The following is a 24,666-nucleotide window of genomic DNA, read 5'->3' as shown; positions in this document are numbered from 1 at the left end:
TTTTTTGCTTGGATGAAAATATAACTTTTCTGTGCGGGTTTTGCACCAATATCACTCTGCAAAGTAAAAAATAAATGATTTTATTAAAGAATTTAAACGTTATCAACCAATTCTGCTGCAGGCCTCTGCTCAGCTGTGTTGCTCTGCTATACTAAGACAAAGCATTCTTGGGGGCGCCTGTGGCTCAGTAGTAGAGTTGGTCGTCTTTCAAACGGAAGGTTGGTGGTTTGATCTCCAGATCCCTCAGTCTATGTGTCAAAGTGTCCTTGGGCAAGACACTGAACATAGCCAACGGTGTGTAAACGTGACCACTGATAGACAGTTGGGCACTTTACGTAGCAGCCTCTGCTATCAGTGTGTGAATGGGTGAATGTGGCGTGTAGTGTAAAAGCAGCTTTGAGTGCTGGCAGGACTAAAAAAGTACAGTCCATTTACTTCTCTTACACTATTTCTAAATTACCCCAAGTGTTTTCTGCTTTACATGTTCAGTAAAAAAGTTCTCTTATGTTTGGTGCATATTAAAAAAGATATGTATGCCGATAGCAATATATCTTTTATTGGCACTTATAATAATATCAGTCTTACTCTAGTATGATATCAGAGTTGGGAATATGAGAATGAAAATCAAAACTTAATTATACTAAACAATGTCTTCGACTTATACTTATGTAAGTAGGACACATTGGCGCTTCCAGAACCCCAGATGTAATTATGAATATAACACCCCTCATGATGTTGTACCAAATAGTATTTAAAGTTGAAACAACAGACCAAGTCGGTCTTTGTATTCTATAGTTCTAATTTTGACAAACCAAAGTTCTCTGGAAGACACAAAGTAGTGGGAAACAGTCCTCACCAGGTCCGTCAGCAATGTATCTGAAGACCATTTTAATTTAGGAAAATGTCAGTACTTTCTAACAATAAATAGTAAGTTTAGGAAAATGTTATCATCTATCATGCTATCGTTCTACATGACTGAGGTTGTTTGGATGCAATTATTTTTCCATAAAAGAGGGTTTTGCTGCTCATTCACAGTTTATTGTAACAATGTTTTATGTGAGTGATGATTTGATGGGCCTGGTGCTGCCCTAACTTGGTAAGTGATTACATCGGATGATACAGCTCGAGCTTTTGTCTATTTGTTTACTTTAAAGACAGGTTTTGGTTTCATGCAGAATGTTTCTATCGTTTTATTCTCACCTTTGAATCCCTCTCTTGGTCAGTAGTTTTGGGAAGGCAAACACTGCTTCCCTGGATCCTTCCCTCCGCTTCGTTTCTCCTGTTCACACTACAAAAATAATCAACAATAAGCATAGAAAACATTTCAAAGCAGCCATTCAAACATCTATTTATTCCACAATCATGGAATAATAGAGTGTGTCACCCCCACTCAAACTTGAATTTGTGTGCCCGGGCTGGCGATAAGCAAACAATGCTGCTCCAGCAGCAGGCTTTTTCAGCTTTGGCTGAGATGAGCCCCAGAGGAATCAGATGCTAAAGTGAACAGACGTGTAACCATTTCAAAGTGCTTGTGCTATTTCATTTTCCGTCCCTGCAGACAACTTTCCTCTGCACTTTATGAACGGTCCAAGAAAGTCAAGTAAAGCTCTTTTTTTCATTTGTACAAACACGCTCGATGAAGGCGCAGAGCCAAAGACGAGACAGTCATGGAGAAAAGAGGTCATTAGAATAGAATCTTTTATTCTGGTTTTATTCGTCGTGTTATTTTCACAACATGTAAATGCATCAGACTGAATCCTTCTTTCACATACACACAATCTTCAAATATGCATATCAGGAATTCCATTATATTAAAACAAATCTATCATCTATTACCCACAAGAACACAGCGCCAAAAGACTTTCATACCCATCAGTGGAATTTGAAATCACTCATGCTGTAATACGACTGGGAATGCAGATACATGAAAACTGTAGTTTATATAAAGACGAGATTTGAAATGTAGAGCACAGATGTTATTACAGAAATGGCCTTAATGCAAATGAGAAGCATTTTCTGAACAAGAAAATTATGATTAAAATGTTCAAAAAGTAATGACACCACTGCTCGTTATCGTCTGTTGTACCTGTGGCAAACATTTGAGACAACATTGGGCTCTGACCACCGCTGCTTCTCCATCACAGGGGGCCTGACCAGACAGATCAATGAGAGAGAGCCATTGGAGATTCTACAGCTACTGTTGAGCCCTACACGCCCTAATTGGATGGTACATGAGTGTTTTACTGAATAGTGGGTCTGTTTTCCACATGCACAATCGATGGCTTGTTCTCAGCTGAGTTGCCCAGACGGCTCTAATCAAATAGCAAACTCTCTCCCTCAAACTTTTCCATGATTGCTTATTTCCTGTCAAGCTGCTTTAATTAAGTTTCAAATACAATTATGCCACATTCAGTGCCCTGAAATGTGGTCTTCAAATGTAATGATTCAATAGTGTCCAGAAAAGCTGTACAGTCTGTTATTTTAAACTTCACGTTGAGATTTTTCCATACTCAGACGTATGAGAGCTCTGCTGCTTAGAAAGGTTTGAATCGTCATCCTTTCATCATTCTCAAGATCCATGATTCATTTCAACCTTTGATTTTTAAGACTCAGTTTATCTATGCCAGTGAATAAATGTAAAGTGCACACTCATTTTCTACTATCATACCAGATATGAAATATTCCAAATTCTATGTTGGTCGTGTAAACAGCATTGTCCGTTTGCATAATCAAAATGAGGCCTGATTAATGTAGAATTAGCTTATCACAACATGTGGAATATGTTATTATTCAGGTTTAATGGGAATTCTTTGTACATGTATATTACGCAATTAGAGTATGTGTCTAAACTAGGCTTACTGCAGCTCTGTGTCTTGTAAACAAACGTTTGCCAGGCTGGGATAATCTCATGTTGCAGGGCCGCACATAAACAGGAGTATAGTGTGATATGTGGAATATACATTTTCTTTGCATTTGTAGACAGATCAGTAGGAATACTTCCCCTGTTGGAGGTAGGGCTAAGACTTGAATGTGCATGTAAACATCATTATAACATTACTGTAAGATTCTCGAGTCTCACTGGGATGCAAAATGCTGTCACACAGTTGACTTCAGGGAAGGAGACGGATTTTCCAATTCTGTTGAACTTGTTTCTATTGTTCCTCTGTCAACTTGGACTCAGGCAGTGACTATTGTGTTTCCAAAACTGCAGCTGCTGGCCATCTTTTAAAGGTTTTTCTTCATAAGATACAGAGAATACAGAGAATCATTATTCCTGCTTTTGATTTCTACGATCAAAATTTGGAGCTTCTTCTTAAAAATTAATTATAACCTGCATAATTCACATAATTCAGGAAGTTAAGCTCAAGTTTTGACTCAATCATCAATTATCATCAATCAACAATCCCCCAAAATCAATCTCTTGTTTCAAAGTGCTCTTAATTGGTACACACATGCACACCTACACATACTAACAAACGCATGCACACTTTTGGTTAGAGAGTCGCTACATTACCACCTGAATCATCTGATAAAAATCTATATTTCCTCTGATCAAAGTTAGCTTTGGGTATAGAAATAGTTTTTCATGTGTGCACATCCACACCATCCTGTTCATCTTATTCTAATCTATCAGATTGACGTATGTCAGTGCAGTAAGATTTAAAGTAGTGCAGTTTTTTTTGTCTTATTCAGACGTTTCCCCCTTGCATCCAGCCAAACCTAAATCTAATAAGAATTTAAGTTAATCCTTTAAAGTGCTTTTTTCCCTCCTGCATATATCCAAAGACCTAATCCAGTTGTTGAAATCTGAACTATTTATAAGTGGTTTTAGTTATCAGCGCTCACACTACCTCTGGAAGAGCACAGATGACTAACTACATGAATGAGAAAATGATGTGCAATGCAAAAAGAATAAAAAGTTTAAACTTGTAGATCATAAACAGAAAAACATCAGCGATTTTAATTAAAACCCTCCCCACTCCCACAGTCCTCAGCTGTTTTCATTCACCAAGCGTGAACCGTTGATGCCACGGTAGGTGACGCGGCTGGGCCGGACCAGCACGCCGTGGCCCGCTCGACAGCTGAAGTAACGGCGGCCACCCACAGAGCCGTCATTCTTGCCCTTAGGGCTCCTGAGCTCCAGACCCAGCCAGAGGCCTGGGGCAAAGTCTGCTGTTCCCAGGTAACGGATGAATGCCATCTCGTTGGCACTGCTGAGCAGGACCTGCATGCCCACGTGGAGGCACACCTGTCCGTCAGAGCTGTGTGAGGGGCTGGACCCTGCCGTGTTCCCGTGAACACTGCCAACACTGCTCAGGGTGTTCCAGCGCCGCCGGTGAGGGTTGGAACGACTCCTATTTTATATTGAATGGTGGAAGCACAGAGAAAATGCAGCAAAGGAAGATTTATGAGAATAGGTATGCAGTGTGAGAGGATATCTCAAAAGTAAGTGGGAGATTCATGGCAGCTTGGTGTTTGAGGGATTGATCTCCAATTCCTTGTTCTCTCTCATTATAACCACAATCATGCATTGGCTATTTAAAAAAGGAACCTTTGCTGACTAATACCACTGCTTCTTATTAGTATTGATTCTGCCACTGCTGCAGGGAATTAGGATGAAGCTGAAGCTCAGGGAGGGTGAAATGTGAGGGCAGTGTGGAAAAGAGAGGCCCACCTGCTAACAGGACTTCTTCTGCTCGACTCCTTTGGGTTGGCGATGGCCGATGATGTGCTGAAACTGCGACGGATGGTCCCTGCGCGACAATCACAAGAGTCAAGTACTCTTACACTGATTCTTGCATAATAATAACTTCTCTCGCACTCATAGCATAATAATGTCCATAATAAATGCAAAGACACGTTTAAGATAAATCTCAGTCAAAGCAAAACCCTCACCACTGAGAGGATGACTGAGGCGTGAGGAGGAGAGCTCTGACAGACAGTCAACAGATCCATGGATCCTGGGAGACAAAATAGAAGAAACAAAAACGTCTAAGTGAGGTAATAAAGCTAATAAAGTTTCAACATGAGTCACACTGCGGTGGAACAACCTCCACTGACATAAGAGTTCCAATCTCAATCACACTTTAATTCATATAATCCACGGAGAAGTTATTTGGAGCTAAATATAGTGGAAGGTCCATTTTCAAAATGTATCAAAATAGCAGCACATATCTGTAACTTTCTGAGGTCACAATGGGATGAGGGTTGTGCGTGCATCTGATGATAGCCCCTGATTCTGACAACAGCTACAGGGGAAAAAGGCAATTTCTGCTGCTAGCACAAGAGCTCCTGTCCCGCTTATTTAAGTTTCTATGTGACTTTAATAACATTAGAGCTCTGGAAGCCATTAAGAGGGATAGTTCTCTTGTCAAGAAATGAGCAAAGGAGGAAATAAGTGTTACCTTGCTTTCCAAAGGATGTGAGTGGAAGGGGAAAAGAAACATAAGTAAGGAGGGTAGGGAGCCTGCATAAGCCAAGATGTTTGCTTTTCTAAAGGGTTGTGATAGCTGCTGACATGAAAGGAAAAGAAAAGGAGAAACAAGTTGCAGGATGGGGAGAATTTGAGATTCTCCATTAGACAGAGAGAAACCATGTACTCAGTTGAGCACACTGTGCGCCCCAGGGTTAATTAGGAAAGAACAGAAGAGATGGAAAGCACATGAATAGGGAATGACAAGAAAACACAGGCACTGACTTTCAAAAAAAGCAGCTTTTATCTCAAGGAAGACGTAAACATCTGGTTCAACAGAACAAGAGAGAGAATGAAGAGATGGGAAGGAAAGAGGAAAACTCTCCTTGTGTGGTGAAAATGCACTGAGGTGAAGAACTAGCGGCAAAGGAAGGTGAAGAAACTAATTATACCTTAGAGGAATGATGGAATGTGTTAATTTAACCAGCATTTCCCTCAAATCTGAAGAGCCTCTCACTCATTTAAAATATACAAATCTAGTACTTGAGATGTCAACTGCTTTTTAAACCGTAATGACTTTCACTCAGTTATGACACACATTATACACTCAAGGCAAAGAGCGGTTAATGTGCCATCCAATAAAAAAGGTCAATAGTTTTTCTTTCCACTTGCAGAATATGTGAAGTAAAAAACACAATGATGTCTGCCATGGAATGAATATAAATGTCAGACAACTGTTTCCATATCCCCAGGATTATATGATCTCCATAAACAGCCACTCTGGCACTCAGTACATCTGTTGACTCAATACTTTGTCTGCGTAGTCAGCAAGCTCGATCTGATGCGCACAAATAAGAAAGCCTTCAGTGGAATGTGCTTTGTTTGTACCATAGACTGTATAAACAAGACAAGGTCAAAACCTAGCATGTGGCTGACTGCATCAGGTCAATGTGTGCTTTTGTGGGCGATGTGTTACAAGGACTGTCCTTATGAGGCCGATGACAACGTGTTTGAAAGCAGGTGTGCGCTGCGGACGAAGTGGAGAGCAGCATAGGAGCAGCGCCGCCTACTTCCTGAACAAAGTATCCAGAGCCGTATAGACAGAGAGTCGTGTCAGTGGAGGTCGAATATGCTCCAGGGTCCGCCATTGCAATGTCGCAGCTCTCTCTCTCTAGGGCTCTGAAAGTACTGTCAGTCAGTCAGCCAGTTACTCAGTCTGTCACATACAGACCCGTGTGTAGAAAGGACAAAGCCTTCAGGTCTGAATAATTAAGCCACAGCAGAAGAGCCTTAAAGCTGCATTCCCAGCCAACAGGGGTTGACTCAACAGGTTGTAGAGTGAAGTCAGATTGAAGAAGTCTACCAGAAAATGGCCTGTACTTCTCACTAGATATTTGACCATTTGACATTTTTGTAATGAATTTATGGTCCCAATCACTAGTTTCAAGTCTTCTTAATAACAACATGATATCTATTTTGTAACTTATGGTTCCATTAAGAGTGAAAAGGATAATAAAGCAGGGCATGCTCTAGCTTGTACCTACTTATTCATTAGAAATTTGTTAGCCAAAAACCTGAAAAGGTTGTTTCGTGTTCAGTTGTACTAAAAGACACACTGAGGAGTCAGCTTTGTATTTTTTCACTCAATACATGCTTAATGAATCTATCAATCTTGCCATGCTTCAGAAACTGGTTGCATGAACTGGTTTTGGTTATCCACATGGAGTAATTGCGAAGTAATAATTTAAAATGTCAACATAAATGGGAACAATCATGGGTCCCATTTTTGCAACACTTGGATTCATTCTGACAGCATTTATAAATTGACTGTTACTTTTTTTCTGTTTTGTTTTTGCATATTCCCATTTTGGACAGCTTGCATTTAACAATCAAATGTGGATGATGTGTAATGATATGCATGCTTTTGTGTCCTTGACACATAGTTTAGACAAATTTCTCTTGGTTATTTGTACTCCTCCTATCTTGGTTTACATGTTGTCATCAAAAATATCAATCAATCTTCATTTATGTAAGGCCAAATTCTAAAAAAAAAAGAAATTTCAGGACACCGTTCTCTATTATATTTAACGGCTGTTTTTCTCAAGCCAATATTGGTATCCCAATTAATACCAGCTTTACTGCGACTTATGGATGCACCTTCCTAATATAGCTAGCGCTGTAGCAGGGGTCTCCAACCCTGCTCCTGGATAGCTACCTTCCTGCATGTTTTAGGTTTCTCCATCATCTAACACACCTGATGGGATTGATAATGAGCAAAACATTCCAATCAGGTGTGTTAGAGTGTGGAGAAACCTAAAACATGCCGGGAGGTAGCGCTCCAGGAGCAGGGTTGGAGACCCCTGAGCTATAGCTGACAGGCTTCTTAGCATTTGCTAAAACCTCTCTGATCTCCTGCCCTCTCGTCGTTTCAATATGGTTTCCTCTGGTTAAAAAAAACAAGGTGTTGGCAGCTAAATGCCAAACTGGAGGAGTCAAAACGGTTGTTCACAGATGTCACAGTGGCTGCTTTCACTTTATAAAGGCCATGGTTTGTTTACAATATGAAAAGGTCAAGATGAGTGCCACATGAGAGAGATTCCTATGATTGCATCACATATGTGAGAACAGGACAAATCATTTTAAAACCAAACTGTGTGTGTGTGGGGGGGGGGGATCTGGAGAAAATACAGATGGTAGAGCACCTGAAATGATGAAATCATGATGCCTCTCACAGTCACCACATCTAAACCCAGTCGAACACTAATAGAAGTTTGGGGCTACAAAACGAACATCATCAAAACATCACGTGGTCATACCTTTTTTTAAAGAATAGTGTTCATAGCTCCAGAAGCGTGAGACTCCCAGGAGGGCTAAGGCTGGTTCACACCAAAGATTTGTGACAACACAAATTCAAACTTGAAACTAGTTCAACTGTGCTATTCTACCACATTCTACCAGTTGACACAAAGGAACTGGACATAACTGTCTGCCTGACCTGTCTGTGTCATGGATGTAGCCAACAGCACAGAGCTGCAGGTCTTTGTCTGTTTGACAAAAGCATCTATGTTGGCCTTTCTTTTAATGCGTCACCCATCTGTATGCAACTAAATAATCTCCTTTGTGTGAGACTTGAAGTAACTTCTGTGGCAAATGAAAGCAAAAAGGCAACCAATGAACAAAATTAAGCCACAATCTTATATCTTGGATATAAAAAGAATATTTTTCATCAGCATGTTTTAATTTGAAAGCTTTTCAACAGAACTTGACAATAAGAAACATCTTCACTGATCAATAAACAATTTGAGATCCCTCCTAACTATCTAACTTAAACTCTGGTGATGGCTGAGACAGATTAATAACTAACAGAAACAATTATTTAAGGCATTTGGGCTGTTTTATCTTTAGCATATCTTTAGTAATGAAATATTAACTTGAATACATATCAGACCAGATTTCAAGATCAGAGAGCCTCATAAGAGACAGATTAAACACCACAAGAGACAAGCCAGTGTTCTTGAGTTGAGTAGATCTTGAGCTCCTACTAGTCTAAAATAGATGGTTATAATCTCAACTCTCCACCAGATGGTTCAAACACCAAACCAGGGCTCACCATAAGCACGTGCACGTTAACGCTGTGGCTTCATAAACGGACTGTTCACGGAGCGGACATGCCGCAGACTGTTTACTCTTAACGGCTAAACCTGCGGCGCACACACAGCGTGAGGTTGTGTGTGTGCGACAGAAAGTAGGAGACAGTAAGCTTTCGTTTCAAAAATTGCGGTTATTAATAAACCTCTTTATTTATACCCATATGATTATTTTAGGCTATTTTTATCAGTTTATAATAGTTCCACAATTTAACACATATTAAGTAATGAGAACTCTTACAGAAGGAGAAACTAAATTTGACATAAAAATAATACCAAAAACAATATTATTTCTGGGCCAGTGGTTTTAACGGCAGGGCCAGTGAATTTGGAAAGTTACTGGCCCGGAGTGCCAGTGGAAAATTGTGCTCATTGTCATCCCCTACAAACAATGGTTCTATCAACAAAACCATTCAGTGGCACTATTTTAGCCCTTCTGTGGTTACACAAATGTACAACATCCTATAATAACATTAAAATTAACATTAAAAAGACTAAAAATGTTCTTACTTTCACTATGTTACAAACATACCCATATTTGTTTTTCAAGTGTTAGTAAAACTGCTCCAAAACTCATGGAAAATAAAATACTAATGAAATATTCCATTAAAGCGAGGGTATCTATTTATTTTTTTGTGAAATTCTCTTCACATCCTGACAGCCATCAATAACTCAAATGCTCTGACCAAAAGAGGTAAAACAATCCTGTATCTGTGGCTGTCGCTGGCCTGTAATAACCCCGTCCAATCATTCAAAGCGGACAGTTCTCATTGATGTGTTTGGGGGACGTGCTTTTGGCCTTGTTTGAGTTGATTACTTTCAAAATGAATCTTACTCTTTGGTTTCTCCAAAGTTGTCTTCCTCCTGCTTTGAAGTAAACATTAAAGATAGTGTAAAGTTTCGAAGACTGAATAGTTAAGATTATAAACTTTTCATTGCAAGTATACAAGATGCTGTATTTTGATCCATATTTTAAAAGCTACATTTCAGTGATAGCTATTACAATATTAGGATTAAAACAAACTAAACCCCTGACTTTAAAGTAAAAGTAAAACAAAAATGTGAAACTGTTGCCTGATGCCAAATACTTTGTTTTGAAATAGGAATCTGGCAAAAGAAGGGCGAAAAGCTGATATAAGAGAGGGGTTGATAATTTACCTCAGCAGGCAGTCAGGCTGAAAGAGACAATAAACTCCACACAGCTTTTTATACTTTGACCAGATGAAACATTATGAATAAATTTACATCAGATGTGCGGTCTTATGCTTTGAACAATGTCGCTGAGGCCTTACACTAAGTTACACAATGTCTATACAGGCTGCTTAGTGAAAGCAGCACATTAGCAATGCAGCGACTTCAGTCATCTGCCTGAATGCATCTTTACAAAGTACTGCTGTGTAGGTCATCCGCGTTTTGACGGCACTCAGAGCTAGAAACAAAATCATTTTGACACTTTGTTACCCAGGGTAGCATAGAAATATATCTGTTCTGTCAGACACGTAAGGACCTGAAAACAGGACAGCTTTAAACCCTTTATATCTATGTTTGGTTTACATTCATTTGTTAATGAGAGATGTTGGGTTGCCATTCTCACAACGCGCAGTTCTAGTATGGTGTACCCCAAGGATCAATTCTTGGGCCACTGTAATTACTCATTTATATAGATAATTGACAAAAATGTTGCAGACTGCAGAGCATTGGTTATTTCACACCTTAATTTTCAGCCATTGATTAAAGCAGTGGTTCTCAAAGGGCCCCTGGGGGTCCGCGAACCATAGCCTGGGGGTCCACGAAATAATTCTAATAAATCTATAATAAATAATAAAATAGTGCTGTATCATTAAAAACTGCACGTCTTCAGATGAGGACCATTTGCACCAATGAAACAAGCATATTAAGCATATCACGTCAATCTGTCATGAATCACTCAACTCACTCATGTTGCAACGAACCGATCCTGTGTCTGTCTTTCTGCTGTTAATGTTCTGAAAGCTTTAAGTATAAATGCTGTCAATTTGAGTCCACAAGCAATTTGAATAAAATGACCCTCTGTGTTACAGTATAAACGTGGTATTCAAAATCATTCAAACTGAAATGTTTTTCTGTTGATCACTATAAAAACAGATTTGAGGTACTGGATTAAAGAAGCAAACAAGCTGTCTCTAAATATTACAAATCTAACTTCATCCTTTCTGGTAGAAAAAGGCTCAAAGATCTTCCTTTATGTTTTTGATCGACCATGAAAATTCCTAACAAAAAGAGATGAGTTTCATGAAATAAATAAACACTGTAATATTATTGTACTCCAAATATGTACTTAAATATATAAGATTTAATTAAAGGAGGGAAATCTCCCAGATCATTTCTTGTCTTATTTTAAGCTTAGTAAGATTTCCGTGTAATCATAACCTAAAAGGCAACCAAAATCATGATCTGTGCTTTGTCCAGTCTTACTTGCTATCAAAACAGTTTACTATGAAAACAACTACATGCATTTAAAACAGTAGGAAATAAGTTTTTTTCAATAAAAATGCTAGAATATAATTAAAGGCAAATTCATTCATCAACATTTAAAGACATACCCTGCAAATTCATTCATCAACATTTAAAGACATACCCTGTATAACCTCCATGAATCTCTAACCTTAACATATAACTAACACATATTCATTATCTATAATCCATATTTAAGGGCAGGGATGACGGCGCAGCATCATAACTAGGTGCCACATGAAATGGTGGAGTCATGCTGAATGAACGCCTCAGGCTTCTCGTCTGAAAACTTGGACCCTCTTTAATCACAAGTAGGGAGACGGACTGTTTGCCCACAGAGGGAAAAATCAAATATGTCAACCCTCGCACAAATGACACTGTCAAAGGAGCTCATTAGTGCCATCAGATGTATTGATGAGGGCAATGAAACACAACCTCAGGGTTTTCAGGGCATTTTGTCAAATTCAGTTTTTGCTTCTCTGGCTGACCACTGGCAAAATCCATAAGGGACTATTAGTCATTAATGAAAATATAAACTACCTAAAAGAGCCTTCACTCACCTCTGTACACGAGATGGAGGAGCAAAGACGCCATGTTTTGGTGGGCAGCTGAAGTACCTCACTCCCCCCACTGAGCCATCATTCTTTCCACTAGGCTTGTCCAGTTTAATGCCCAACCAGAGCCCTGCACAGACAGACAGACAGACAGACAGATTTGGTATCATCAAGGTCATGAAAAATGAAAGTAATATTGTAGATCATTAAATGTTGGCAACTGCATGCATCAAATGTGTTAGAATGAGCAAGATAAGTATATCTGCTATATAGACCAGCCAAACAGAAGAGTGGTTACCTGGAAATATAGTCCAACATTAGACAACTCGTCACGTGGAAAAAAAAAAACTTTTCTTGTGCTCTGATACACTTAAGTTTAAGTTTTAAATGTGCCAATTGTATCTACAACCAAAGCCCCTGGGCTTTTTTAATAATAATGTAAAAAGAAGTGAAATTACTGTGAAATGTATAGCAAGAAAAGCTGCTTTTGGTTTAAAGGCGCAGTCCTCTGTGCACTGAGGCTGAGATTACAGAGCACTGCTAGCACTGATTTAAGAGTATCAAAGGAGACTTAAGACTTAAGACCCTTCAAACATGATCCTCAGTGGTGTGAGATACGTTAGAACTTATTCATACATGACTGAATCCTGAAAATAACTACTTCCTAAATATTAATGAGTACTGGAAGCTTTTTTCTGTATTGGTTTTCACCCCACTGAAGCGTCCTCATATCTTCTTCTCCCAAGTATCTTCTGTTTAACTTACAGTTTGCAGCTCGAATGACTTGATACTGAGTTTGCAATACAGATCACGCAAGTTAAAAAAAGAGGTGGTTAATAGAGTTACCCATTGTCCAGTAGGGATATTGCATATGAGTTTTAACAATTATGCAAACAATTTTTTGCTACAAAAATAAATTGAAGTTACAAAGTTTCTTGGTGTGCAAACTAGGAAGGCAAATTCTACATTTACTGAAAGAGAAAATTCATCCATGATTCTGATTATTACTTTGGGATGAAACGTATTTGGCATTTATAAGTGAATATAAAGAAATATGCCCACAAGTCTTTCTTTCATTGGCTGTAAAGTAAGACATCAACCATATTAATATTTATATTATTGTTAGGTTTTAGCAGACAGAAACCTGACTCAAATGTTCTGCTCTGTTTGAAACTGGACCCCATCAGCCTCACATTTAATACATTTGCTGTTGAATGCTAGTGCACAAATAGCTAATTATTCATACAGTCAACGGTACAACCAGTCTATTCAATTATTATTATGTTTTCTTATTAACAGTAATGAAATGATTATTCAATTTGTGAAACCCAGAGCTATGAGACATGATGATGTTGGTTAATTTATTGTGCATAATTGTAGGAAATTCGTTGCTAATTAAACTTCAGAGAGAATTTCAACATGTGCAAACATCATTCACGTTCCTAAAAATCTAATTTACCACAAGTCACATAATTTGATGTGTTTACGGAAATTAGGCTTAAAACATATTAGCTCCAAAGATGCAAAGCATTAACCACATAGAGACTGGATGAATGGTATCAAAGAGTTACATCAGTTTTTAGTCTTATTTCACATACTTGCGGGGGGAACATCAGTTTTAACTACTAACCTGGAGCAAAGCTGGTCTTTCCATAGAATTGGACCATACCAGTTCTCTGACCAACCACCAGCACCCTCTCCCCCACACGCACTTCGGGGCCCCCACAAACAGAACTACTAGCCGAGGGGGTTCGGCTTCGAGGACCTGGGAGGAATGAACAAAGTGTTCAATTACTGTGATAATGACTGGCCTAAATTTGATTCATATCAATTTAATCATGGAATAATACCCATTCTTATTTAGTCAGTGTTAATACAACACAGTATATCAATCAATCAATCAATCAAATTTTATTTGTATAGCGCCAAATCATAACCAGAGTTATCTCAAGACACTTTACAGAAAGAGCAGGTCTAGACCGACTCTTTGTTCAATTTATATGATATAGGATGTTAAATTATACAGACCAGCAGCAGTAAGTGCAGTGGTGTCAGGAGAAGAGCGGAAGGCCGGTGATGGCACGATCCTGGGACCTGGAGAAACGCGCTCCCTTCTCTGCCTTGCGGGAAGACGTTGCCTTGACAGTGGACGAGGTCGGGCACCTGGTGCAGGCCGGGAGTCCAGTGAAGAGGACGAAGAGGAAAGAGAGCGGGAGAGAACACCTGAGGTGAAAAGACAGATGAATGACTGACAGGAAACACAGGAGAGAGGTAATTACAGGAAAAAAAGCCCAAGAAAAACAGTTTGAAGTTCATTAATTATACCATTCACTGTGAAGACAGCTTCTTCACCACCTTTATGCTGTGCAACATTCAAAAACATGCTTATACTGTTGTATTTCGGTGCCATGGTAAATTAGATGTGAATGTTGATATCCATTCTGCTTTTAAAAATCACACAGCACAACAATGTGTGCTTCTCCTCTTAATCCTGAACCCAACAATCCATCCATTCAGGCTTATGTGAGCAGCTAATTACACTGAAAGTAATGAAGCTCAGCCTTTTATTCATTTTCCAATTTTATTCTTTTGAATGTGACAGCGCCTGCAGCACTCACATCCAGACTATTACCACTGTCATTTTTAGAAATCCAGTGTCACATGACTTTAAGGCTGTACAAAGTTGCTTGTTGTGCTACTGAGGTCGGAATAAGGGCCAACATGCTAATCCCTCCCAACTAGAGGAAATGAGATTTCACTCTTAAGACGCTATTTGGGCCTCATTACGTTTTTTAACTTTCACAGACCTTCACAGGCCAGAGGTTCATTAAGTACCAAACTCCTAGAGGCTAATTGATTAAATCTGTGCTCAAGCTCTTTAAGACAAAGATAACATTCAGCTACAAACAAATTGGAACTCGTTCAGTGCCAAAAAACTTCTCAACATTTGCCAAAAGTTGTTTCTAATAGGAAGCGTTAGCTAATGGTCCTCCAAGAGTGGAGGACTAAGGAAGGAAGAATAACAGTTGAAGCTGCAGATTCTGTCATTTCTGTTGGGGCTAATCAATCAGTCAATTATATTTATGAACTCGTAAAAGTATATAAATGCAGACTCTGTAAGAAAGGGACAAGATATTTTGGGTTGGAAGAGTTCTGGTTCCTCTTTGTAGCTAGAGTAGTACTGACCATATTTGAGCAGGCTTTGATTATTATGCAGGAATGAAGTTTATGTGGAGAGCAAACAAAGCACACAATATTAGCCACAATGTTATTACTAAACTAGCAGCTATCACAACAATTTAGTTTTTATTAATCTCTACAAACATGCATCTGCAAACTAGTGCAAACAACAATCTGGTCTCCCAAGTCCAACTTCATTCTTGTGTCTCGAGTTGCTATTCAGGCTGTAAACAATGACAAGTAGATGAAAGAGGAATTCTTGGCCTCATTATGTGATAGCCCTGAAATATTAGCCCTTATATATTGTACTAATTATATTTTATATTTCTATATTTTCAGGACAATATCTGGATATCAAATTCACAAATTCTGTGTTTCAATTAGAAATGTACAAATTATGGATACACAGTGGTTTCTCAAAGTCTTAAAGTATTTACATTTATGAAAAGACATCGACGTTAAGCACGAGTGGATTGTGATGTTGGATTCAGTTATTAAGGTGCACTGATTATCAGAGACAGGTGATGGTGGGGGATGTGGTGAACAAAGCTCTGAATAGTTTCACAGTTTTATAACAAAAGAGGTTTCATAAAAAATTGTGCAAACTCCCTCCCACACCCTGTTCTCTGATAGACAGTCCATTAGAGCCCACTCAGCTGTTACTCTGGTACCTGTCTTTGTCTCTGAGGCGTCTCTCTCTGTGCCCTGATTGGGACCAGGTAGACTCTTGTGATTTTCAAGGGGTTTATTGACAGATGGAGATAAACCTTTCCACCCACACACACAGACAAAAGACTACTTTTTAGTAAAAAATATATTCATCCTAGTAAGTCAATGAGCTATGAAGACAACAAAAAACATGAAAACTACAATGTCTGCATAACTAAACGTATGAAAACTTTGTTTGATAGCTGAAATAAGCTGAACTACGACAGTTAAAGACCCTCTCCAGTGAAAATCAACCTTGTAAACATCTCCATGTGGTGTTCTTCATGTCCTACAAGACATATCAGGGACAACATAAGCAGCAATCTCCATGGCTGGGCCTGTCTGCTTTTAAACTGCAGTGTACCAAGGACAGGCTGAACAACACCTTTTCAGATTGGCAGGTTTGAGACGTCACAAACCTAAGGAGCCAATCCCGTTAATGGACGGGGTGACACTATGCGTATCATTATGTGCAACCTATGGCAACCACTTCAGCGATGCGCGAGCCAGCTGTAAGCATCATTGTAATTTTTGCAAAATCACTACTGACTACTAATGTTAACGTTACTATTACTAATTACTAAATTTCAACCTAGCTAAGTTTCAACAAGTTGCCACTAAACAATGAAAGAGACGTGTTTTGTTTTCGCAATGGAGGGGCCGGTTAGAAATGTTCAACGTGGGCGGGGCCTATACAGATTCTGGAATTTTTAATGAGGTTGAAGGAGGAGATGCTCCGGAAGATTTTTACAAGGTAATTAAATATAATTTGCAGAAAAAACATACCATAGCATTTTATATGTCTTAAAACATGACTGGAGATGCTCTTAACATTTATCTGTCAGAATGGTTTCTATTGTTGTCATGGTGTGGGTTGAAAGGGAAAAGAATACTATGAACATGGGTAGTTTGCATGTAAATAAAATATGCAGAAAGTCAGTTTATTAGCTTCATCAAGTTTGGCAAAATAAAGACAATCGTAAACCAGGAAATGAAAAAGACACATAGTGCAGCACTTCAAGACTTAAAGGCAGAGGAAAAGGAGCTACACAGAGAAGATAAAACACAAGAACAGGGGAGTAAAGAAATGCAAATAAGGGACAGCATGACATTGTCGAGTAGCAATGAAACAAAAAAATACTGAAAGGCAATTTTTCTTGATTGAACTAAGACTCTTTAACTCTGAAACACAATAAAAAACACTTAATGCTGAGACAAGCAGTAACACCCACACAAAGCCCCAATGACAGTGAAGACAAAAGAAATACAAACTTCAAAAGAAATCTTCGTACTGACTCAAAAAACACACAATGAGAAATAACATTTGTAGCAGAAGTAAACATGATTGTGTTCTTTAACTATATTATAGCAGCAAAACCTAACAACTTGCTTGTTATATCACTTGTGAATGTTGACGTTATATCACTTGTTCTACTACTAGAATGACAAAAGCCTGTTAGAGTATGTGCTTTAACAGGCAGTAAAATCAACATCCAAAACATCCCAGACTGATTTAAGGAAAAAAACAATCAGTTTTAATGAGGATTTAAATCCTACATAAATCTGCCACAGAAGCCGCCTCACATTACTCTCTCAGCTCATTAATATGTAACCCAAGTCTAAACTTTATTTTGCACTTTGAAAAATCTCAAATCTGCCTGGTATTGATTGCCATTTCAGTTCACATTTAGAAAGAGCTGGGAGACGTTTCCCTCAGAGGCAGAGATGTGTCTCTACTTTGAACTCCAAAGAGGAGACTACATTTCAACTCAGAATACCAAACATTTTTTGTCACTTGACCTTTAGCTTGCGGGGACCTCCTGGCTCTATCTATCCCTTCCACATACTGACTTTCGCTTCAAGTGACAGACTGCAGCACAGACTGAGGCTTTATGAAATCAAGCGGCGGTGCTTTGTGAGCGCTGTCTATGTTCCCGCTGCCCTTTGAGGCCTGAGCTACAGTTGACACACTCTAATAGGGGCCAGACTGACACTCTGCTGTGTCTGTCTCTCCTGGTTAGCAAGACGAGAGAGTTACACAATGACTCGACCGATCTTTGGATACACAGGATTGAATGATCTGTGCAGCTGATCCAGCAGGACACTAAAACGCATGTGGCTCTCAGAGGTTGGGCTTTAAAAAGGTTGACAAAGGCCCTTAAAAGTGTTTGGTCATAAATTAGTGTGGTTCCTGGGTTGTGTGGAGGTGGTGAGACGCACGCATTGCATGCCACACAAAACACACTCACATACCCCTTGTGATGAATGGCTGCCAGGTTATTCTGCCCGTCTATGCCCTGGTTATTAAACCCTGCTTAATTGGACTATCAATCACCAAATTCCACAGACCACTCTGATGTCCGCTATTCTAGTCACGTCCACATCTCACAGCCTTCAAAACATCCGAATATTATACCGCCCCAATACAGCTAAAGACACTGGACTGTGCAATATCCACAAAAGTCTACAAAGACAAGTTTTCTATAAAGTTCTGAGGGGACTGGGCTATATTATAAGACGACATTAGTGAGGACCTGAGAATATGGGCATCCAAGGGCTGTGAGGGCAAGGTGTTGTCAGCAGTCTAATTTATGCATTGTTCTTTGGCACTGGCTCAGAACTCTCTTTAAAAAAGCATTCGAGGAAGATATATCTGAAAGCTGGGATGCAGTAAATCCTGCCAGGCAATGACATGACTCATACAAACTACAAAAGTTGAGAAGGCCTGTTTTTGGCAGAAAATAGGCCATCAGCTTGAGTCGTGACTCACCTGATGGCCTCATCTGGACACCATGGAGTGACTCAGTCCCTCCATGGAAGCATAAAAGCCCACTGTGTCAGCAGGAAACTTGTCTCTACAGGCATTCATTTTGGTATCATAGATGGCTGTGTTCCCATAAGAACTAGTTTTATTACAAAGACTTTTTTTTAATTACATCAAACACATTTCCTTTGCTTAAAGTAATAATCTCGAAGATTTTCATTTAAATAAATGTCTGTTAAGTCACTATCTATCGCAGAATGAGGTAACACAATGGTGATTGAGCCTATGGCCCACTGATGAAAGCCTTTTGAAAGTGAAAATCCAAAGAACGAAGACGCTTAGATGAAGGCAAACAGTCTAAAAAGGAAAGCGACCGTCAGCAAGGAAAATTTACAACCGTTACAACCGTGGACGTCACACATACAACACTGTTCGGATACCTGGGAGGTGTGCTCCCGCAAGTACCGTAGGTGACACCAAAGAGACCAAAAATTGAGATCTTCGAGATACCCACTTTAATACTACGATTCTTTTAGTAATTAACAACATAGTCCATCCTAGAGTTGTCACAATACCAGAAATGTTAATTTAGCTATACTTAATATAAAAATACATTTTTAATATAATGGCAAAAACATTTTTAAAAAATCCTAATAATTTTTTTTGTGTGTTACCAAGCTGCATGAGGCTCTAGTACAGGAAACTCGCTGAACACAAACCACCAGATTTTTTATAATGTTATAGTAAAAATAGACATTATGAGCAGGACTTCAAACTTAATAATTCTTCTCAATCTCACTTATGAGCCACTCGAATTGTGTGGTGGTGTCTGTATCTTCAGAGAGACCCTGCCTGTGTGTATTTCATTATTTTCCTGTTATTTTGATTTCATCAAGATTATTTTAGGCGTGGTGTGTAAATCATTGACAGATGGAGAAAAACCTTTCCAACCACACACACACACACACACACACACACACACACACACACACACACACACACACACACACACACACACACACACACACACACACACACACACACACACACACACACACACACAAAAGACACAGTGACTACTTCTCAATACAATACATCCTAGTAAGACAATCAGTACTCAGATGAGAAGAATTAATATCACATTTCTACAATGTCTACTTAACTAAACTATACTTGAAAACTTATATTTACATTTTTTTTGTTTGTGTGGGGGTGTCTGTATCTTCAGAAAGACCCTGCATGTGTGTATTTCTTTTATTTTGAACTCATCAAGATGATTTTGGGCGAGGTGTGGAGCCCCAGCGAACAGCCCCCGAGCAAGGACTCAAAAAGAAGAAAAAGCAACCAGGTGGCAGTGCTGTCTCTCTCACCCGCTAAAAGGTACCCTGTGCATCTCTATGCGATGCAAAAGGGGCGTGGCAAAGTGTTGGTTTGATGACCTGGTTACAATAACAGTCTGCTGTGGCATTGCAATATTAGAACTGCAGGTATCCTTGGATTGCAGAGTTGTGTGGAGGTTAGGCTATGTTTATTTGTGCTTCAGAACATAACCAACCTGAAAACGGTAAAGTCTTATTCCTCTGATTAACTGCATTGTTCTCACTAACGTTGCCCCCTCTCTTCTTTTACTCTCGCTGGATCCACGCTGCTCTTGCTTTCTGGCTTTGCAGCCTTTAGTTAAAAATGTAATGACAGATGCTGTTATTTTAATAGCTACATTACAGTACTACCTAAAATGAATAATTAATGGATAAAATATTGTCTACACTTGGTTTAAATAGTAAGTAAAAGTAAGTTCGACAACCCCAGTCCATTCTCAGTTGACAACACTAGTCCATTCATGTATTTTGGTTTGCCAGATGAATAGTGTTGGAAAAAAAGAAACTACAGCACAGCTCTTTTTAAGATTGTGTTGCTTTTTGTTATACCTACTGTGTTACTGTATATGATTAACACTTAAAGATGAAGACAGGACAAGTTGTTGTTGTATATCTATGAAAAATGCAGAGATGATAATGTAAGGTCAAAGTAATGCGACACACAGGACATGTTTTTGTACATACTCTCTGTTTTAGATTAGAGTTACTAGGAAATATGTGCAGATGATAACACCTTTCTCATCTCTCTCTTAAAACATAGGCTTTGGTTTGGTGACGTAATGCAGCTGTAACAAACTCCAATCATCTGGTTTCACAAGCAGAGTTGACCTTCTCTCGCCATAAACGTGACACCAAAAGCACATTCAGTTTGAGCAACAACAGAGTACAAATTACATTAGGAGATATCAAGAGGACTTTAAGAGGCAATTTCTGAGAGTCCCCTCAATTGTTTGCCGTTATTGCTTCAGGGGAGTTTGTCTCTCCTTGTGTCCTCCAAACTTCAAACTTTGACAATAAATGAGTAGAATCAGTCTAAGATGTATTCTACTAATAATTCATACAGGGCTATGTTATGGGAATTAAAAACCCTTGGCTATAATTTGTCTAACTCAAAACAATGACGACATAGCAGAAGGAACGGCTAGAATATCACACGGGATGTGGACGCTGTTGTAATCCGGTTAGCAGAAAATTGGGGGCTATTACCTCTTCTTCCGTTATCTTCAGCACATTATCCCCAAGGTAACGAAAATGTGGACAAGCAAGGGCAACTGTTTCTATTGATGCTAGTGTGCTTAGCTTGTGTCCCAAACTCCCTCAAGTGAGCACTTAAAGAATGTTATTTCAAACTAAATGGCAATATTAAGAAGTAATTCATCAAACTAATATTGTTAATCCGAAATGTTTTCGTTTCTATGAGGTCCTTTTTGTTTTGTTGTATGAAATATAACTGTAATAACGTATCCACTTGTCTCCTCCAGGGGACTGAATATGAGATTACCTGTGACATGAGGAAGCATTTGCCACTGTGACATCTTTTTGCACCCATTTTCACAAACGTTCACACACTTCTTCAGCCTCAGGGCCTTGCGAGCTACTCACTTGGACTGCCTTTGTAGTGTATGTTATCACTTAATAAAATAAAGTCTTTTTTATTAACAGTACTTTGTACCAGAACTCCTCAGATGTCGCAGTCATCTTACACTGACCTGATAGAACCTGAGCACGGTTTGAACGATATGAATAGAGCCATGTGGCGCGTGCTCGACCACCCAATGCTCACTATACAAGTGGCTCTTACAATTCCTGTATAGTGTAATATATGTATCTCATTCTTTACCTGTGTTTATCTTGGAGGTGATGCGGGATAGGTCAATGCGACGAGGGGGGCGTACAGGTGTAGACGTCTTTGTGATGCTGGCTTTATGTCTTTCCAAAGGTTTGCTTATCTTCGAGAGGGGGGCAAAGATTCCTGTGGAGAAAAGAAAGTAAGAAACAAAAAGATTTAAACCACACACAAGTCTAAAGATTTTTTCTTTGGCCATTTTACCTTTTATAGATAGGACAGCTGAAGAGAGAGAGGAGATATAAGGAATAGAGAGTGGGGGATGACATGCAGCAAAAGGCCAAGGGTGGGAGTCGAGGCTGCGGCTGCTGTGTTGAGGATAGCCTCTGTATATGAGGCGTCTGCACTACTCACTGACTCTAAACCAACGCCCCAACCATACACAAGATCATGGCAGCTTGGGCCCACAGGCGGACATTTTTACATCCAACAGGAGGAAAAGCGCAGGTGTTTATAGCAGCATTAATGATGGCTGTATTTCATTTAGCTGCTTCAATTTCATGGTCCTGGTTGTGTGCATGCTGACTGCCCGTCATGGCTTTCTCAGACACCTGAATAGAACAGAACCATTGTTATAGTTATTATTAACACCTGTGCTTTTCCTCCTGTTGGAGGTAAAAATGTCCACTGTGAAATAAGCCCATTGGTCCCCACAAATTACTCATTAAATAATGCCCAATACTGTACAACCACTACTTTTTAACCATCATCAGAGTAACCTGTATAAGAAAACTAACAAAAGATGCCTATCTGGAAAATTGGGCAAATCAAATGCTGGTTTACATGTCCCTTAAAATATGAAGACAATATATATATTTACTGTCACACAGCAGAGACTGCCCCTGACCAAATATAGATTCAATAACCACAGTCTAGCCATATAGAAAGGATGACACAAAAAGTCTTGGCCACAAAAAGAAAGTCTGTCATCACTCAAGGTCAGGTGAGGTAGTGAGGAACAAATCCACTTCCTCTTAAAATGTGACCGATATACTAACATCAAAGTGGTATACTTTAATCATTTGATTTAAGATTCATAAACTTCAAAGAACTAGAAGTCAGTGATATTACTATGAGAGGGACACTACATAATACTGTATATGACTGTATGTCTGTAACACTAGTTCAAACAACATCACTGATTTGCATAGCCTGTTGTACATACAGCTCAGGAAAAAAATCAAGAGACCACTCCAACTTTTCTTTCAATCAGCATCTCTCTCTTCATGTCACGGCCAGCCCGATCCAGATCTGAACTCCACTGAAAACCTCCTGAATGTGATCAAGAGGAAGATGGGTGTTTAAAAGCCATCGAACAAAGCTGAGCTGCTTGGATTTTTGCTCCAAAGGTGGCCTAATGTCACCCAACAGCAATGTGACAGACTGGCGGAGAGCATGCAGAGTTGAAAGCTGTTATTAAAAAACAGGTTATTTCACCAAATATTGATTTGTGAACTCTTCTCCTGAGTTAAAACATTAGTATTCTGTTTAAACGTGAACGTTTTTTCTTTGTGTTATTCGAGGTCTGAAAAACCTTTTTGTGCATCTTTTGGTTATCTTAACCAGTTTTTATTTTCTGCAAGTAAAAGATCTAAATGGGAATATTTTATTTGGAAGTTGGGAGAAATGTTGTTTTAAACAATAAATCAAAAGTTCATTTTACACAAACCTCGTAATGGTAGAACCAGTGAAAAACATATTTTTGCAGTAGTCTCTTTTTTTTCCATATATAACACAAAGTCACATATGAACATACATATGGGTTTTAATTGACAAAAATACTCATATAGTATATAGTCCTTTTTATCTGATTATAGATTTTTAATGTGTTCTCAAAATATTTCATCAATTTGATACATTTTAAACAGTTTGTGCTTTGATATAGTGGTTTTAATAACAGCAAATATATCTAATCAGTTGGATTTGATGCTTTGGCAACATTATTTTTAAAACTTTCTGTCCAGTTAAGCCCCGGATTCAAGATATGCAGGGGGTGAGAAAAAAATAGAACAGGTAAACATGCTAATTGAGATACTTTCAATTTAATGACAATTTGTCACTAAGACAAATCTAATCATCTAGGGATAGATAAGATAACACTGAACACCTGATTGGACCAAGTCCCACAAAGTCAATACTGGTTAAAGTAATTGATGGAGTCAGTGGGTGAGTCTGTTTGTTTGGTCTGTGGCATGACCTACCATGTTTCATTCGACAGGTGAAATACTGAACCCCTGCTACTGAGCCATCGTTCTTGCCCTCTGATTTGTCCAGCTCCACTCCAGCCCACAGGCCCCCAGAGAACTCAGTGCTGCCACAGAAACGCAGCGTTCCAACCTGTGGACACACAATTATAGACCGCAGAGAGTCAAAACAACTCCAAACACTGCATGCAAACAAATCAAAATAAATTCAAGACATGCAGTAAAAGGACTTGTGCGTTGTGTGAAATCATTACATCTTTATGCAATGTGTTATATCGAGGGCAGAACCCCTACCAGGCACTCAACAATATTTTGATGCGTCTATGTTTACTAAAACACCAAAGGAGAAAAACGATTAAAAAGGATAAGAGAGATCAAAGCATGAGACTGCGCCAAAGAGGGCAGAAAGATAATAAGAATTTTGATTAGTCAATCTGCAACTCTCAACACTGTGAATCTGTTCTCAGTGTGGCACAAA

The 24,666-nt window shown here is 39.0% G+C and overlaps 1 protein-coding gene across 1 annotated transcript in view; it reads right to left on the bottom strand.

The window, feature by feature from the left end:
* Positions 1-1,681: 1,681 nt before the first annotated feature.
* LOC138591056 (CAP-Gly domain-containing linker protein 4) overlaps positions 1,682-24,666 on the bottom strand; it is a 40,207-nt gene continuing 17,222 nt past the window's right edge. Inside the window, exons 8-15 of the mRNA XM_069661562.1 lie at positions 24,186-24,321; positions 21,979-22,110; positions 14,136-14,330; positions 13,738-13,872; positions 12,114-12,237; positions 4,897-4,961; positions 4,676-4,754; positions 1,682-4,355 (exon numbers count right to left, since the gene is read on the bottom strand). Of these exons, the coding sequence (XP_069517663.1) occupies positions 3,992-4,355; positions 4,676-4,754; positions 4,897-4,961; positions 12,114-12,237; positions 13,738-13,872; positions 14,136-14,330; positions 21,979-22,110; positions 24,186-24,321 (1,230 nt within the window). The 3' untranslated portion in view covers positions 1,682-3,991. The remainder of the gene's footprint in view (positions 4,356-4,675; positions 4,755-4,896; positions 4,962-12,113; positions 12,238-13,737; positions 13,873-14,135; positions 14,331-21,978; positions 22,111-24,185; positions 24,322-24,666) is intronic.

The sequence above is a fragment of the Semicossyphus pulcher genome, unplaced genomic scaffold (genome assembly GCF_022749685.1).
Source record: "Semicossyphus pulcher isolate SPU_LCO1_2020_fin unplaced genomic scaffold, fSemPul1.0.p SCAF_14, whole genome shotgun sequence".
NCBI lineage: Eukaryota > Metazoa > Chordata > Actinopteri > Labriformes > Labridae > Semicossyphus > Semicossyphus pulcher.
Note: the sequence above shows the minus strand (reverse complement) of the source record. Positions and strands in the feature narration are given on the sequence as shown.